Source organism: Micropterus dolomieu, linkage group LG03 (assembly GCF_021292245.1).
Source record: "Micropterus dolomieu isolate WLL.071019.BEF.003 ecotype Adirondacks linkage group LG03, ASM2129224v1, whole genome shotgun sequence".
NCBI lineage: Eukaryota > Metazoa > Chordata > Actinopteri > Centrarchiformes > Centrarchidae > Micropterus > Micropterus dolomieu.
The window spans coordinates 23437691-23456693 of record NC_060152.1 but is presented as its reverse complement, the minus strand read 5'-3'; the positions used below and the strand labels follow the sequence as shown (position 1 = coordinate 23456693).

The window sequence follows — 19003 nt, the reverse complement described above, 5'->3', positions numbered from 1 at the left end:
TAGTATTTTGTTAAGGATCCCCCCCCCCCCCCCACACACACACACTCAGTCACAAGTGCATAACCCTTCAATTTGAACAATCACCACGCTGCCGCTTCATTACATCTCATTTACTGAAACTCCTAAACATAAAATACGATAAGTAGTTATTCCAGACCTGAAAAGAATACGGTTGCAGAACAGGTGTGCCAGAATAGAAGAAGGGCTACAATAGAATAGACTAACTCCAAGCCAAAAATGATGTCATTTACAACAAGCCGACTTAACTGTATTTGGCAGCATCGTGTTGGCAGCACTGATGAGAAATGCAATCAGAGCATGATGGATGGTGAAATATTAGATTAGGGCTTTTGGACCTGTACTTTAAAAAATGCTATATATTTTATAAAAGTTTCCTCACATGACAGTATACCAGCCTGTATGTGGATGTAAGACTAAATATTTGGCAAAACATAAACATAAGTTAAAACAACAGAAAGTGTTTTCACATATATTTTTCTCCATGTCTCTTTCTACAGTATGTTTAACTTCCAGGCACACTGCTCTATATAAAACTACACCCCCTTCTCTCCCACATCTGTTAAACTGTACAGACATGAGCACAGAGCACAGGCTCAACTTGTCTTCCATAAGTGCTTTATAATCGCCCTCTCCTCAGGGGGAGGTTGGGTTTTCAAACATTCAGCTGGTCACAGCTTTCCAAGCTCACTGTTATACTGCCAAGTGTAACACAAAATCACCCTGACAGAAACGCAAAGCTCTCGTCCTTCTTAATACAGCAACAAGTTCAAATTCCTTGATTAAACGCTGGAATAGAGCATCTTTTTCGACTACTGTTTTCCATTTTTGCTTGTGTCATTTTAGTGCCACATTTGGTTTTGAAGAATATCAACGCAGTGAGCGTTCTGGTCTCGTAGCCTTTAGAAAATGTGCCAAGCTCAGTGAGCAACACCTTCCCTCCACTTTCTCAAATACCTCAAGCAATGTTTACTCCTGAATCTATGAAGAATCTACTGTATAACATACAGCCTCTCTAACGGCTAATGACTGGCCAAAAAATTTGTTATATCAAACTTGATGTTCTAACAAGAATACTAGTCTTCATTTCTGAGCTGGTCCCAACACATCACTACAGTAGATTATTCCCGAAGTGTCTGTCTATTGCAGTGAGGGCTTCTATTTTCAGGAGAGTGGTGTCAAGACCCCTGGTCTAAAGAACCTTTAACATGAAAACTCTTCATGAATCGTTTCCATCACCTTCGTGCCCTGCCATTTATAGTACTGGATCTATAACATTACACCGTCCCTGAAACTGAGAGGCCACCAGTTGGAAAAGGTTTTGTTACAGCGTTCGTCATTTACATCTCCTAATCCATGACATTCAATTATCACCTTCTCTTCCTTTAGCTTCTTATCTGCTGGCTTCCACTCTGAGCCCTTCACGTAATCCCCGTTGGTAACAATTTAAGGAGAAAAACACCACAATGTAATCTTCTGCATGATTATTATTCTTAAACAGTAGCTTGTGACCGACAGTAATCTGGGGTGGAACTGTCCTCAATCTTTGTCCATACTGATTTTTCTTTGAATCAGGAGTCTAAAAAAAGACCTCAATCCAAGCAGTCTAGTGACCTTAAATGAGCCTGCCCGCACTAAAGAATATCAATGAAGGATGTAAAATACTGAATCCAATACTCTTGCTTTCCTCTGTCCCCTGCATAAACCATAAACCTTTCTCTCAACCACCACAACAAATTAAATTACTCGGTAGTGCTCAAAAGAGTCTTAAGGCTTCTGGACTATAACATTTATCAATTGCTGTGTATGTTTAATTTATGATTTGGGACCAAAGACAGTTTCTGCTGGTTCCCCCAAGAGGTCCCAAGAGTTTTGGTAAGCTTTAATAAGGCCCTGGGAAAGATGGTCTCCACTTACACGGAATAACTTTATGGAACCCTAAGCTCAAACATGCATCATATTTTATTGCTCTTCAAGCGTACTACACACTGAAGCTAGAATCTTCATCAGTCCCATATAACAGCCTCCTTTAACTGAATTGTCAGTTAACAAGACAATCATTTAATTAATCTCAACACAGCTGTAATTAGCATCAGATTTTATGATGACAAGGAGTAGGCTTATTAATCAGTTTACAATCTTGAATCTGTTATCTAGCAGCAACTGTTTCATCTCTCATACAAATACTGTGCATACAACTCAGGCATCTTGAAAGTGCTTTTTTCTTAACTTGCAATTTTCTCCTTACTATTGACTAAGAAGAGCAATGGCCTGTCAATGCTAAAGCCACTCTGACCTCATGTGCAGTGCCTTGTCTATTTCAGTCACTTTCTGTTTGCACACAAGCTGATCAAAACATTGAACCTCCAAATTTCTCAATGACAAGCAGCTCAATGTGTGTGCTCAATGACTCATCTGCATACTACAACACTGCTACAGCAACCTTTCACACGGCCAATGTGTTGTCCTTGATTAGATCACTGGACATTATGGCTCAGTGCGTGCATATGTTGTATAGTATTGCACATGCACTCATGCATGAATATATGCCTGCGTGAGAATATGTGTCTGCCCAAGTATGTAGCCATGCATGCATGCATGCATGCATATATATGTGAAGGCACCTGTGATTGTATAGCATGTCTCAGCCCACCCAAAAGTTCATGAGTTTCTGTGTGGGCAAGTGAGTGTGCTTGAGTGTCTGTTCATGTGTGCTTTTGTGTGTAAGTGAACAGTGTTTCAGGCCTGCAGGGCTCTGCCCCTTACCTAGTCCTAGCAGTGGGTGGTGTTCAACAAGTGCCCAACTGTTGTCGTCCACACAATGGCTTTTATAAACCAAGAGCTGGCACAGGTCTCTGGCTGTCATGTCGGCTGGGATCTCCACCACTTTACCCATGCCATCTTCACTGAAGATCTTCACAATCTATAAAGGAGATATATATTAGAGTTCAGTTATAATAAACAGATGTAATTTAAGATAGTTTGGTAAATTACAAGAGGCAAAAATCTAAATTCTTTAAAGCCAGTTAGAAGAGTGTCCTTAAAATTATAAAAACAAAAGACTGATAGAGCTTTCCAGTTGCGAAAGATAAATGTAGAATAAGACAGCATTTTAAATATTAATTTTTATGGTAACCCCACAGGGAATACTGGGTTGTGATAAAGTAATTTAACATAAACCATTTAAAAAAAAAGAAGAAGAAAAAATCAGCCTAATGGGTGGGTGAAGCCAGCAATTTTCTTCAAACACTAGCATAGTATTTATCATATAGTGCCCCATACACTATAGCGTACACAGGCCTGTAATTATAGAACACAATAGAAAAGAACAGATATTCAAGATCAGCAATTGTGGTGTTAGAAATCACAGACAAGCATTTCTTAAAGCAACTTGTTGGTGTAATATAGAAACACACATACTGTATAACAAGCATCTGCTCTTGTGAACACAAAGCAGGACTGCCTACACCAAATGAGTATAGTACTGAAGCTTAAGGGGACATAAACATGGTGTTTCCAATTATAGCTTATCAAGGAAATTTATGCAAGGATCCAGAGATAAGACATGACCATACAATTTCACATACAAGTGCTTTTTCCATAACTTGATAGTCCAGTAATAACACGGACATATTACATTTCAGAATGAATGAGTTTTTTGTTGAATAATTTATCGCAGTTTTTCCAGTCCATGAATAACACCTGTTGCCATTTTGTTTTTATTAACAATGCTAAGTCAAATAGGTACTCACACGCACATATTGAGCCACTACTGATCTGTCCAGTATAATGTATAACAATAGTGCTCTGAATAGGTTTTATCTCCACTCTAAGTTCCCATCTGTGTAAGAGACATCCATTTATAGCCAGATATTATTGCATATCAGTATCTACTGTAGCTGCAAGCTGGCGAGAAACTTGTTAGAGATCATCGAATAATCCACGAAATATAACTGCCGTTCCACTTACGGTAAATAGTCCAAAAATAAACTTCCACTAAGTCTCCACAGGTTGCCTTTTCAAAAAGAATCTATGCAGTCACATTCACAGGATACACATTTAATGGACCACAGAGAGAACTAGAGCAGCCTACTTAACCTGCAGAGGAATCCAGCCTGATAAGCCTACACATGTCATGTATGCACACATCTCAAATGATATATCATGGCAAAGAAATTTTGTTCTCTTCTTGAGATGCAAGATGAAGCTTATAACATCACAGTTTGCACAAGCCAGGCCTGAGGCGCTCTATCCATCCAAAATGCTCAAGACGAAAACCAAAGGGTAGCCTCAATCATTCAAAGCTGCTGACGTATTTTACTCTATTTTTTTTTAAGATGCTCTACATCTTGAGAAAGACAAATTGTCCTCAGCTTTTAAGGTATTTACACATTCCACGTCTTGCCTCGAGTTAAGAACAGCAGTACCTCAAAGAGAAGTGGTCTTAAAATGTAAAAAGAGAAGGAGGGGAAGAGAGGCAGGGACACACAAGGAGCGAGAGAGAGAGAGAGAGAGAGAGAGAGAGAGAGCGGAGACACCGAAAGAGAGCAGTCTTACCTCCACGGCCCGCAATAGGCAGCAGTCCGGGGAACACGAAGGCATTTTTGGAGTGAGCCTGGCTCCCCCACACACTCCCACACTCAACTCACACACAGTCCAGAAGACAGCAAACCTCACTGTTCTGTCGCCCTGTCTCTTCCAGAAAGAAAGATACAAATTTCGATGCAGACAGTTGACAGTCGCGCTACCTGTCACACAGCCTGGAGACTAGTCCTTCAGTCTATCTAGGCCGCCGGCTCTATCTTTAAAAAAAAAATTAAAAATACTGTCTGACCTAAAGCCGGCGTCTCTACAGCTCACAGGACAGAGGCACAGAGACCGTCAGTGATCGGATGGCAGCAGGTATAGTACAATGCTTCCAGTGCCGGCTGAGTCTGACAACTATCTTATTTTCTCTCCCTCCCTCTCTCTCTCTCTCTCTCTCCCCCTCACAAAGGGTTACAGCCTCAGCCACGGGCTCCGAGGCACACTGAATCAAACCACACGCTCACCAACCAATCATAAGGCTGCAGCAGGCTGATGTAATCATTCCCACACAGACCAAGACGTGCGCACACACACACACACACACACACACACACTCTGAGAGGTATACACACTCCAGTAGACACACAGACGCACAGTCATGCACAGGCACAGCCAACTTTTTTAGACCTCTTGCAAGCTCTCTGATTCAGTTTCTTTTCAGAGCTTGAGGCGAGAGGGATCATTTGAAAAGGGTGTGGGGCAGTGAGGAGGAGGAGGAGCAGGAAGAAGAAGAAAGGCTAAAGGAAGGCGTAAAAAAGTTTGTCTTTGTCGCTTGTCTTGCCTCCAAAATGTTCAGAAGTTTTCAAGTGAGGGCTTGTATGCTTTTAGTCTCCCTTCCTCCCTCCTTCCCCACTTTTCTTCCTCCCTCCCAGTGGGTTAACTTTGAACTCCCCGGTCCGATCTCTGCCTCTCGCAGCAGTAACGAGACTCATTACAGAGCAAATGAAATGAAACAAACCTGGAGCAGGACTTGAGCACTCCCGACCTTCCCCTTCTGCCCTGGTGGTTAGCTTCATGCCAACATTCTTTCTCTCTAAAGAACAAAAAATCTGGAGACATTTGCACACACATGCACAAGCACACTGAGCCCCCACCCCTCCTTTTAACTCAGATATTTAATACGGCATCAGACAGACAAAAGGCCTTGACACACCCCGTCTGGGAGAGGCGAGAACAGCTTTATGTTGTCCTTGAAGCGACTTTTTATTTTTCCCTCTACTTTTTTTCAGGGAAAGGGTGTGTGTGTGTGTGTGTGTGTGTTTGTACATGTGTGGGTGAGGTGTAATCCAGGAATAAGCACAGTTCCACAGAAGGAAGGAGGAAATAGTGGTAAAAGTGGAACCAGGGAAATAGATACAAGTTAATTTACTATAGCGGGAAACTTTGGGGAGGGAGAGAGGGTAAAGGCAAGTCTGTGGCTGGAGGAGGGGAGAGAGCAAGAGAGAGAAAAGTGTGTGTGTGTGTGTGTGTGTGTGTGTGTGTGTGTGTGTGTGTGTGTGTGTGTGTGTGTGTGTGTGTGTGTGCGCGCGCATGTGTGTGTGTGTGAAGGATCGCACATGCACACAGGCACGTATGTGTGTGTGTGCGCGTGTGTGTGTGTGGGATGGGGAAAAATAGGAGACAGACAGACGTGAGAAGCGAAGGGAAAAAGAGTGGGAAGCAGGGGGAGAGAGAGAGAGAGAGAGACTGTCTGGTGACACACTGCAGTAGAATGTGTAGTATGAATGCTTCCTACTGTTAACTACATATCTAGCCTGCACAGCTGTCTCTCCCACCCGCCCCCTCCCTGCCACTACACTCAAACACTCACACAGACCAAGACACACACCCTCGTCTACGTCACAGTTAGTCAGCCAGAAGGGAAAGCCCCAAGAGGACGGCACACATCACAAATGCTGCAAAACAGGTTTTTACACAGTGCTGTAATTATAAGAGTTGGTCATTCAGTCCCTTTACCTCAGCCCTTTTGACACAGAATAGATTGAAAGTGGTTTGAAAGTTCTGAAGATAACTTTTTGTTTAGAAGACAGATAATCCAAAAACAAGGTTTCTGTCATAGTCGTGAAACAGTGATGGAGGAAAACCTCACATTTTTCCCCATCCCACACACACACCCGCATACGTGCCTATGTGCATGTGCGATCATTCACACACTCATGCACACACACAAACTTTTTTCTACCTTGCTCTCTCCCCTCCTCCAGCCACAGACCCTCCCTCCCCAAAGTCTCCCGTTATAGTAAATGAACTTGTATCTCTTTCAAACACACCCCACGTCAAACACACCTCGTGTGGCCTGGCCGGGCTTTGATATGAAAGGTTCAACATGGGTTTATGTTCAACATAATCACTACAGGATTATCGTAATCCATAACTGGGGTCAAGTGTTTGTTTTGCCACAACTAAGAGTCAAGTTTTGTCAGTCAAGTCAAAGTCAAGTTCCAAGCCCTAAAGGTTTGCTCAACTCATGAACAAGACGTTTTATTAATCTGTCTCAAGGAATGAGAAAGTAGCCAGAGATGACGTCTGAGTGACATGTTTCAACTGACCTACTCTACTTCTTGGTCTTCTTCTTAAAGGCAAAGAATAAAATGTGGGTAAAAGGAAAGCAGAAATAAAGGAAGAGAAAGAAGAAAGAGAAATAAACAAAAAGATTACCCTTCGTCTATTAATGTTTTTATGTCCTCCTTTAGACAGAGGAGCAGAGCAGAGCCTCTCAACTTCTCTGATGACTCAGGTCTGATAACTGCCCTGTGATGTAATCCCCCAGGTAGAGATTGAGAGCTTCAGGCAACACACACACACACACGCACACATTTAAACACACACTCCATCAGACACGCAAGCACCCAGATGTGGTCACTTACACATCCCGAGATAGAAACTAGACAGAAACTGGACAGGCGCAAACAGACAAAGAGAAAGCAAACTGCACTGAACATGCTTTGTGCAAACTAAAGTATGTACATATGTGTGTGTGTGCATGCCCAGCAGCTCACACGTATACACGCATCCATCTCTTTGAGAATTGCCTGCTGGTCTATAAATAGCACCACCGGTATTACGTACACATTGCAAGCCATTACATCAGCTAGGAGTTACAGGATGTTATAGGCAGATTACAATACTGAAGGACTATTAGCCATTAAGCATACAAATCTGTACACACATTAGGATCCATTACATGTGGGCGATGTTGTGAAGCAGTTGAAAAGGGCAGCCAAACTGGATAACATCTGTATAAGGGAGAGGAAAGACAGTGTTGGTTTTTTAGACAGTGTCTGGTCACACTAAATGTTTATATGCAAATTCAATCCTGATGTCAGCTCCCATGTCAACTCTTCCTGGAATATCGAAGCAACAGGGGAATTCTTTCCGATTAACACGCACAGGGACTTTCTTACCCTGAAATCAGCCTCCAGGCTGTGTACAATTATGGCCTATCCTAACCTTAACCACAGCCCTTAAACTGACCATAACCACCTATAATCTCAACATCCGAATGGCTAAGCTTGTTGGTAGCAGCATGCACAATATTTGGAGAGGAAAAGATTAACTTAGTGTATTCTTAAAGCTCATACAAAACTCTACAAAACTTACCAATATATCCAGAGGTCAGTATTAAAACAATGGCAAAGAGATTGGGGAAATATAACGATGAAATAGCCTAGGTATGAGTATGGCTGATGGCAGTTTTAAGATTAATTTATGACAATACATCCATCCATCGTCAACCGCTTATCCTGCGTGGGGGGCTGGAGCCAAACCCAGCTGACATCGGGCGAAAGGCAGGGTACACATAGACAAACAACCACTCACACTCACACCTAAGGACAATTTAGGGTCACCAATCAACCTAGTCCGCACGTCTTTGGATGGTGGGAGGAAGCCAGAGCACCCAGAGAGAACCCACGCAGACACGGGGAGAACATGCAAACTCCACACAGAAAGGCCGGGGCAACCGGGGTTTGAACCCACGACCTTCTTGCTTGTAAAGCTAGAAGCTATAATTTCTTTGCATGGAAGCATTCCCATTTGTTTACAGAGTGGAAAATCTACTTAACTGTATAATATCTTAGTCTAGTTTTAGATAACTTTCTTTTTTTAACAGTGTAATCCAATGTAGCATTGCCAAGGCTTCACACTTTTATTGCACAAGAATTTACTTGTCCTCTATACAGAAATTTTCATGGTGCTGGATTTTTTTCATCAGTCTTGCCCAGACAAACTCCACTGTCATAGCTATTTCTGTTCAGGCTCTGTCTTACAAAACCCTTACACGTGCTGAAAAGAATAACTGTAGCCATTGATAAGCTGATTTGGCTCACACGACCTGAACCCAGCTCCATATTCCCATTAACAAGTATCCTCTACAAAGCCCCTCTAACTGCAAGGTGGTGCTGTGTGTGGTCTGGGACGACCTTGGAAACTGACGTTCGGATGATGAGATGGAGACACAAAAACCTGAATGGGCCTCAGACAATTGGCCGTACCCACTCAGCGCCTGTAGCTGGGAGTTGTGGGAGGCACTAGCCAAGAAAACTCTGCTGACTCATGAGGAAGGGATGGTGAACGGTGTCCCTTGTCATCCAATTACCGTGTCAAATTAAGACCCAAGACACAGAGGCCTTTCTGGGCTCAGGGAATCAAAAGAAGGCAGAAAGGGATTTAGTGGACAGGGGAGAGAGAGAGATGTATAGAGAGAAACGTAGGAGGAAAAGACTCCCAGTGCACACTGACAATACAAAGTCATGTACAGTGGAACTCTGCCATCTCTGCCACTGTGCAGCCATGCATCAGACCATCCACCATATATTGGGAATTAGTTAGCCCACAGAGCCTGCTCTGTCTATAAATAATGGTCAGGCTCACACAGTTGAAGTTTGAAAGATTTTGGAGCTGAGCAGGGTCAAATTTAATTAGCAATGCAGGTCAGGTAGCACAAATTGAGTTCAGACCTTTGGACAAGCCATCCTTATAGTTAGAAAAGGGATTAGGGGGCAAATTGTGCTTCTTGTAAAAGAAAATATTTTGTGCTCAATCAAAGGTTTTCAAAAAGAGTTGGGAACTGTCTAGTACAAAAAGAAAATGCATACCCAAATCTATCAGAAAGCTAAAACATCTTGTTTACTTAAACTAAGTTACATCCTAAACATACATCCATCCATACATCTAAACGGGGTTATTTTGATGCAGGTTCAGCCTCTCCCATATTATCTGTGACTAACTGCTGAGAAACACGCCGCATGCAGCCAAACATTTTACCGACGAGAGTAAAAGTGGGAGCGGATGCTTAATTGTGCACCAGGGATGATTGCCAAACCCCAGGCAGCAAATGTCCTTTCAGACCAGCACTGATTTGGAGCCATTGTCCACTTACAGCAGGAGGCAAAAGGATGGGACAGGGGAATTGTGATTGGAGAAACAAAGGATGACATGGTTGGCATGATTTTGGCAATACACTGGATATTAGCGCACTGGTTGTATGGCAAGCAGTGGCTTTGCTGCATGGTGGCCTCTCGACCGGTTTAGACTACCAATGTGCGTGAGAGATTGTATTCCTCATATTTGCATTTTACACAAACTTTCAAATTGCTGTTTATAGTACAAACAGCAGAAAATCACTGTTCTCACCTAGTTGCAATAATTCTGTCACTGAATGATGTCAATGAATCATGAAACTATAATTATATAATCATTGACTCCAACCAATAATAACAATATAAAAAGTAAAAGGAAGAGGGAGAAAGAGCCATTAATTAATTAGCCACACTAATTTCCCATTCAGAGGAATCACAATGTGGCACATTTCTCTGCAAACTGTCCCCAATAACAGAGAGTTGTCTCTGGAGATGCCAAGATTATAGTGTTTTCGCATTCTCTCTCTACTAACACATATCCTATTAGCAGCTCTTTGAGTCAGGTTGCTTGTCTCCAAATTCCTCTGAAGTGGGGCTTCAAGCAATCAAACTTGTTCTAAACTTTGAAGACTGATAACTACATTTGTAGCATCATTTACAACTTCTTATTTTATATTCTCCTCCTGCTTATTTCTCTTTCTTCCCTCCTCTTCTGCCTTTTTACAGCAGCAGCTCAGAAATCTGAGCAACTGTCCTACTTTCATAAGAGAGAGAGACAGAGACAGAGAGACAGAGAGAGAAAGAGAGAGAGAAAAGAGAGGGAGATGCAGTCTATATGACCTATATGAGTCCAACAGCTCTGTTCAGATTTGGCCAGATGAAATGCCTCCAGGCAGCAACACATTGCTGTCTTTGTGAAACACATGGACACATACAAACCTAGACACATGCATATACACCTGTATTCAGGGACATATGGGAGTAACAGAAACATGCACTCAAAATTGTGTGCTAAAAAAAGGCCACGTGTTACAGAAAAAATAAAGAGACAGGACCTCAAATTGCATCATCTAATGAGTAAACAAGTTTTTACAATGATATTGCTTTCCATAGTCAGTAGTTTGCCCAGGCTAGATGCATGCACAAGCATACCCTTTTGATCCAAAAATATAGAGACAGAGACAGAGGAGAGAGCAAAAACTATCAGGGATTTCCATTAGCTGCAGGAGTTATGGGATCTTGCCCTATTAGCTGGGTGAAAGTTGTGGCTTCTAATCTTACACCGCCTGCCTTCTGGGACAAGGAGTGAGGGCTGGATCCGTGCCTGGGTTGTCCAGTCATGTTTCCATAGAAAGACAATCATTTAATTTAATTCAATACAGAAGTGAGCTAAGTAGAGAATGAATTATTAACTATTTTCTAATATTTAAAGCTTGTGAGTTCCTACCATTAGCATACACAATTCAAAATGCTCTGAATAGGATTGCCTCGTTGATCTATCACTAAGAAATGGAGTGTGATAACCTAATTTGATGCTGGGGTAAAACGGACCTAATGTGCATTCACATCTACTGTATAATACTCAAAACAAAATTAAAATTGCAGATTCCACGCAGGCAAAATGGGCAGTTTGAGATCAGAAGTGTTGTATTTACTTCAGTGACAATGTGCGCTATGCTAAAACACAGTGCCCCCCACCCCCCCACCTACAACTAATGTCACTTTCTGATCCCTGAGAAATCAATTGTTGCTGAATAATTTAGCGTTGAAAGTGTATCTTTTTATGCATTCTCACTACAGCTGAAATTTACTTTTGACTTTTGCTGCTTTTTTCATTGGCTCAGGGCTATCATGTGGTGTTCAGTGTAGGCAGCGGATGTTTCACTGCAGATGGCACTGACCTATTTTCACTGGAAGCGTGTAAATTAATTTAGCATGTAACAGGATCATTTTAAACCAATATTTTGTGTCTAACAATTTGCACAAGTGGGATACTTTTCCCAAGAGGTGGCCACAAAGTTCCAGTAGGATAGTCCTGGTTTTGATTGGACTTAAGTATTTGTGATTGTGTCTAGTTCATAGCAAATTTTCTAATCAATACCCTTGGTAGTACAACAATGCACATACAAAATTTCACATAACCACAAGGGCCTTAATGCACAAGCTATGGGTTGTTGATTTATAACCAAGCGGCTTTGTCCAGTGCCAGTTTTAAAGTCTTAGTTATTTAAACTGAGCCATTACTTAATTTAACAACCAGCCATGTGTATGCAAAGGCCTGTTTGTGTGTGTGTGTGTGTGTGTGTGTGTGTGTGTGTGTGTGTGTGTATGTATGTGTGGGGCACTGTGGCAGTAGCAGGTCGAGGCATGTTTCCATTTATCTGTGGGGGATAAATGCCCTGACAGATGAGATGTTCCCGACTCATCCACAACCTACCTGGCTCTGCTCCAGGTGGCATTTGCTCAACAGCAGCCAAACAATTTGTATTTCACAGCACTAAATGCTGCAAATCCACTCAGTCACTCAATGCAATTTGTGCATTTGCTTGTTATGTGTGTGTCTGCTTGAGAAAGCGAAAGAGAGCAGGGGGCATGTATGCTGACAAAAGGTTCAATGTACTGCCTGCATGCTCTCTTTACCTCTGCCACAAAGAGCATCAGATAACATGCAAGTGTGTATGTGTGTGTATGCCTTGGGCTGAGAGACTAGATGTAATGTTAGGAATAATGAGGCCAGCCGGCAGGCATGCATCAAATATACACACATGGATGCACACACGCACAAGCTCAATGAAACATCCAGTTTGAGCGCATTATTTATATTCACAAAGACATAAACAATCCAAGTGGCATAAACAGTTCAAATCACACAAATGCACACCACAAACATGTAAACGGAACTAGCCGGTGATTACACAATACAACAAGTGTATTTCACTTTAAGATCCATTTATAAGCAACTTGGCTGCTGAAAGAGTGAGCCAGCAGATTTCTGGTGTTGTGTCACCTTTGATGTCCCGCAGAGTGCGGCCTGCAGAACAGATCAGGGCTGCAATGACAAATGCGCGTGCACACACACACAAACACACTGCCTAACTCTCCCACAGATGCACACACATACGTATCCCTGCTTGTAAAGACAAACATACATACATTAGGCACACAAACACACACACACACACACACACACACACACACACACACACAAAACCGAACCGCCTCACAAACACACCCTTACTTTAAAATGCACACACTCATGCGTGCGCCCACAGACGTTCCCACACATGGAGGCCCACAGTTTGGGCATCGACAGCATTCCATTCTGCTTTTCCGTTAACAGTGGAAAAATCTACCCTTTGACCCAGAGTATTTCCAACATTGAGGAAGGAGGCAGCCAAGGAATTGCATGCTTCAGCACAAAAAGTGAGAGGAGAGATGGATCGATGCCCATCATTTATGTACCGGGTGTTTCCAGTTTAAATTCTATTGCTTTTTTTCCCCAGGAACTGGAATGGCTGCTTCGAGTATTCATTGCGTTTTCATGCATTGTTCTCAAATTACTAATCTACTAGTATACAGGAGCTAATGATTCTACTTTTCAGACATTGCTTGGCAATAAAGTGATTTTAAAGCTGCACTAATCAATGTTTTCTGCGACCTTTTCTGTTTTGGTTCACTTTTACCGCTCTCATTTTTGGCGGCAGCAGATGTCTGTTTTCAGCAAAAGCAAAATACACCCACTATACGCTAGCTGTCCAGCACCAAACGGCAGACAAACAAAGTCATCATCTAGCTGGTGAACATAGTGCAGCATTTCACAGATTAAAAAAAAAATAATTTTTTTCTCAGGAGTGGGTAGTGACCACAACAGAGCTAAAATATTGATTAGCGGACACAAACACAACTCCAGATGAATGTGCTCTGTTTTTCAACATATTCAGGAAATAAGTTGAAGTTGAAGTTGCTCTTTATTACTTTTTACTGGGAGTATGCAACATTCCTATTCTGCAGCAAGTAAAGATAATCACATTTTATAGTCTTTTCAGCAGCATATACGATGCTGAGACGTAAAGGGAGACAGTATGCTGTCTGCCTCAACTGCATCACACCTTCCTTGTTAAATCTTTCTGCCCAGAGTGAGTCACTGACTAAAAGCTGATTGTGCTACTTGTTATATTTGATTTACTACTTACACAAGCCTAAAAGTAAAGTCATCTAAAACAGGTTGCATGATTTCTACAAGCTGATATGGAGGCATCATGAGCTCATCATTGAAACTATAGTTCAGTACAGTACACTTGATCTGGCAGCATTCACAAAATGCTTTTTTGATGAGTAGGTGTCACAGCTTTGATGTCAGGCTGATTCAACAAGAGGCAAAGTCATAGAGAGAGAGAGAGAGAGAGAGAGAGAGAGAGAGAGAGAGAGAGAGAGAGAGAGAGAGAGAGAGAGAGAGAGAGAGAGAGAGACTCAGCTCAACCTCTCCTGCTGAACAGAATGAATATCATACAGAAAAAAAAATGTATTACAGCTACTCATAACAAAACAAAATGTATTCCACATATTTAGATTATGTATGTATGTATGTATGTTATGATTTACAGATAAAGGCATAAGACGTACATATGAGCAGCACATGTAGATTGACTTTTTACCATTGAAATGATGGAAAGAACACACAGAAATTACTGAAGATGTGCAATGTTAGTAATATCAGTGTTCAAAAGATATGTACAAATCAAAAGAAATAAATTATATGCTATATAAAGTGTATCTCTGTACCCATTTGCGTCCATTTCTAAATCTAAAACTATAAATAGGAACAATATTTGCATATCCCTGAACATTATACACACTTAGCTGTATTTACTTGATATGCTGCTATCAGAAAAACACATGATATAAACAGGTGCACTATTTGCATAACCCTGAACATTTTTACATACTGTACTTAGCTGTCCCCTACGGAAGAATAATAACAAGTCTTTATTTTGCCAATGCTAGACAGCGTGAAGAGATGCTAGACAGATCGCTAGCAAGTTTGCTTGTACCTACACGTTATGGAAAGTAAGAGCATTCATTTGTTGTCAAACTGGTGCAACTAGACAACGACGCTGGCACTGAGCATGCAGCCCATTTGCTGACATTATTAGTGCCAACCCAGCCTCCACCGATTGTCTGGCACCATGTGCTATTTTAGGCCGTTACTTCATCACATGTGAATAAGTATTCATCTAGTGAGCTAAATTGCTACAGGATACACTGCACAGTACTCCTGCCTACCTAAAATCAACAGGAACTGAGTGAACTACAGAGTTTGGAGTAAAGGACAAATGGGGTGGAGGGATGGCAGAGAACACTTGTGACAGACAGAAAGATAAACACTGACATACAGTCCAAGACACAGGGAGACAGACCAATAGAAAGATAATGTAACACAGACTAAGAGGCAGAGAAAGGGCGTGGGGATCCTGCCATACCATGGAGCACAGAAAACTGCAGGACATCCAGTCCAAGTACAGTAAATCCAGCTAAATCTGGCAAGCCAGTGATCAAATCAGTGTTCCCACACTAGAACGACTGGGCCAGCTATGGGAACACAGTGTCCAAGTAAGTACATAACAGCGCTCTCTATTGCACTACTGAGGATAGACTATCAAGCCCCTAGACTGAGAAATTTAATGAATACTAACTATCTTGCATTCAAGGCTTCTTATAGGTTTTGGCATTGCACATTACAAATTATACAGGTCAAGCTCCAGTTTTTTTTTTCTTTGTGGCCAGTTGGCTGTATATGGAAATATTTTAAAATTCCATAAAACACAGATTATGTTTGCAGTACGCCTTAGCAGTCACAGGAAGTCAGTTTTTTAAGGATATGTGCCCATCTGTGGACACTTTCATACATGCCCCACCAAACTGGTGCCAGTGCTCATAGAGATCATCTTCCTAGTTTGATAATCATCCTGTACGCCACCCAAACCAAGCAAATGTATTAATTCTGATTCAGTCATGTACAGTCCCCTCCAAATGTATTGGAACGGTAAGGCAAATGTCTTTGTTTTTGTTGTTCACTGAAGACATTTGGGTTTAAGATCAAAAGATGAGTATGAGACAAGAGTTCAGAGTTTCAGCTTTTATTTCCTGGTATTCACATCTAGATGTGTTAAACAACTTCGGACATATCACCCTTGTATTTGTTTCAGGGTGTTTCTCCCTTCAGTCTCCTCTTAAGGAGGTGAAATGCATGCTCTATTGAGTTAAGGTCAGGTGATTGACTTGGCCAGTCTAAAACCTCTCACTTTTTCCCCCTGATGAAGTCATTTGTTTTGTTGGCAGTGCGCTTTGGGTCATTGTCCTGCTGCATGATAAACTTCCTCATGATTAGTTTCAATGCATTTCTCCGTAAATTGGCAGACAAAATGTTTCTGTCCACTTCTGAATTCATTCTGCTGCTACCATCATCAGTTACATCATCAATAAATATTAATGAGCCTGTTCCAGAAGCAGCCATGCACACCCAAGCCATGACAGTACCTCCACCATGCTTCACTGATGAGCTTGTATGCTTCGGATCATAAGCAGTTCCTTTCTTTCTCCACACTTTGGCCTTTCCATCGCTTTGATAGAGATTAATGTTGGTCTCATCAGTCCATAAGATTGTGTTACAGAACTTTTGCGGCTCATCTCTGTACTTCTTTGCAAATTTCAATCTGGCCTTTCGATTCTTCCTGCTGATGAGTGGTTTGCATCTTGTGGTGTGGCCTCTATATTTCTGCTCTCTGAGTCTTCTTCGAACAGTGGATTGTGATACCTTCACCCCTGCACTGTGGAGGTCATTGGTGATGTCACTTACTGATGTTTCGGGGTTTTCTTCACAGCTCTCACGATATTTCTGTCATCAACTACTATTGTTTTCCTTGGCCGACCAGTTAGACGTCTGTTGCTCAGTACACTAGTAGTTTCTTTTTTTTCCAGGATATTCCAAATTGTTGTGCTTGCTATGCCCAATGTTTGTCCAATGGCTCTGGTTGATTTTCCTTCTTTTCTCAGCTTGACAATAGCTTGCTTTTCTCCCATAGACAGCTCTCTGGTCTTCATGTTGGTTTATCCTCTTTAAATGCAGTCTTTATAGGTTTGAACCAAGGATGAAAACTTAGACTAGTCATGCAGAGATATTTAATGTTTGGACTATCAACCTAAAAGGCAACACCTGGGCAACAAGAAACATCTGTGCAACAAGAAACATCTGTCAGTCACATGTTCCAATAGTTTTGCTCACTTGAAAAAATGGGTGTGTTCGAACAAAGGGTGGTATGTCCTGAGTTGTTTAACACATCTAGATGTGAATACTACGAAATGAGAGCTGAAATTATTAACTCTTTGTCTCATACTCATCTTTTGATCTTAAACCCAAATGTCTTCAGTGAACAACAACACTACAATACAACGCGCAAACAGAAGACATCAGAAAACTTCTGCAGCATCCCCTGAACAGCATGAACAACTTCATTACTTTAACACAGCATTTTATTTCTACTCATTTCAAATCACTGAACATAGTGTATCTATATTTCAGATTATACAGCTGCAGCCAAGCTGGAGAGAGGAGGGCTGAAAGCAGACAAATGGAGAAAGACATGAGGGAGAGGAGAGTGGAGGAAAGTGAGGTAATTGGGAATCATATGGCCATGTCAAACAGCTTGCCCGGTGATTCCTGACAGCCCAGCGCTGTGTCCTCATGCCTCCTGCACAGGGGCCAAGGAGTGAGGTAAGGAGGAACAGAGGGACAGAAGTATGAGAGTCTGTCAGAAAGCACCCCGAGGTCGGAAAATTCAGAAAACACAACAGAGAAACTTCTCACCAGCAGGCTGGCTGTTTGGAGGACAGGGAGAGGGGTAGATGGAGAGACACTGACAAAGAGAGATAGGTCTTGGAGCGTGGGCTGGGGGCAGTAATTTATCTGTTCACAATCCCACTTGCCAAACCCTAACCACCCTCTTCTCCACAGATCTGAACCACTCAAGGGAGGAACATGTGTCTTGAAGAAAGCAGTGTTACCACTGTTCCACATGCCTAAAAGCACGAGTGTGATGATATGGCTCTGCGGGAGAGTTTTTTTTTAGTGGAAAGGTGCTGAATTGAATTTCCACTGAAGAACGACCACAATGAGACATACTTTCCATTGCCATCAACAATGGATAGACACTGCCAATGCTGTAAATAGTTTACACAGCTCACAAAGACAAACAGGCAGACGTGAGCGCAAACACACATGGATCTAAAAAACAATACATCCATATGCATGAATGGATGCACAGCACACTCGCATAAGTTTAACGCGAGTGCGTGCACAGTGTGCACACAGTAAACACACAAAAGGAATCAATTTTCCACGGTTCTTTTTCAGCTTTGCCTCTTCATTGCAAATGTTTGGTGGTCTGTGCAAAACAAAACCAGTAAAAACTTAGTTTTTCCTATATCTATAAATGGTTTACTTTACAGCCATGTTTAGATTTTAGTGCATACTGAGCAGATGTATGGCAGTCTTTCAACAAATGATGTAAAACATTCCATGTGAATTCTTATTTTCTAATATAACAAAATGTATTTTTAAAAAGTTACTGTAACTGAAAAACAATGTCATGTCACACAAATAAATGTCTCACTATGAAATGAGCACTGCACACATCATTATGGGTAGGTATCACTTCTCCCCTATATGACCAAAATGAAATCTGCAAATGTTATATTGAAATTACATCAGTAAAATGACCAACTGAAAAAAGATGATTGCTGAGATGAGGTGCCATAATTGTAATCAATGTCAAAGGCAGATCGACACATACTGTTGCTGAGTGGCAAGCAAAATTGGTCAGACCCGCATTCCCTTTTCCTAATCTTCTAGTCACACTTTTACAGATATTTAATCATCTGATTACTGTATGATCACATAAATAATTTACCTTTACATGCTTCAATCCCCCACTCCACTTACACTGCACTCTTAACAGGCCCTCTGTGAATTCAAAAACCTT

At 41.7% G+C, this 19003-nt stretch overlaps 1 protein-coding gene across 6 annotated transcripts in view; it reads right to left on the bottom strand.

The window, feature by feature from the left end:
- grb10b (growth factor receptor-bound protein 10b) overlaps positions 1 to 19003 on the bottom strand; it is an 82241-nt gene that overhangs the window by 12630 nt on the left and 50608 nt on the right. For 5 of the 6 annotated variants that reach the window (XM_046043869.1, XM_046043870.1, XM_046043871.1 and 2 more), the window contains one exon: positions 2785 to 2941. In XM_046043869.1, coding sequence (XP_045899825.1) covers positions 2785 to 2941 — 157 coding nt within the window. Of the gene's footprint in view, positions 1 to 2784; positions 2942 to 4575; positions 4883 to 19003 lie in introns of those variants that run through there. The other variant, XM_046043874.1, reaches the window with a different exon arrangement.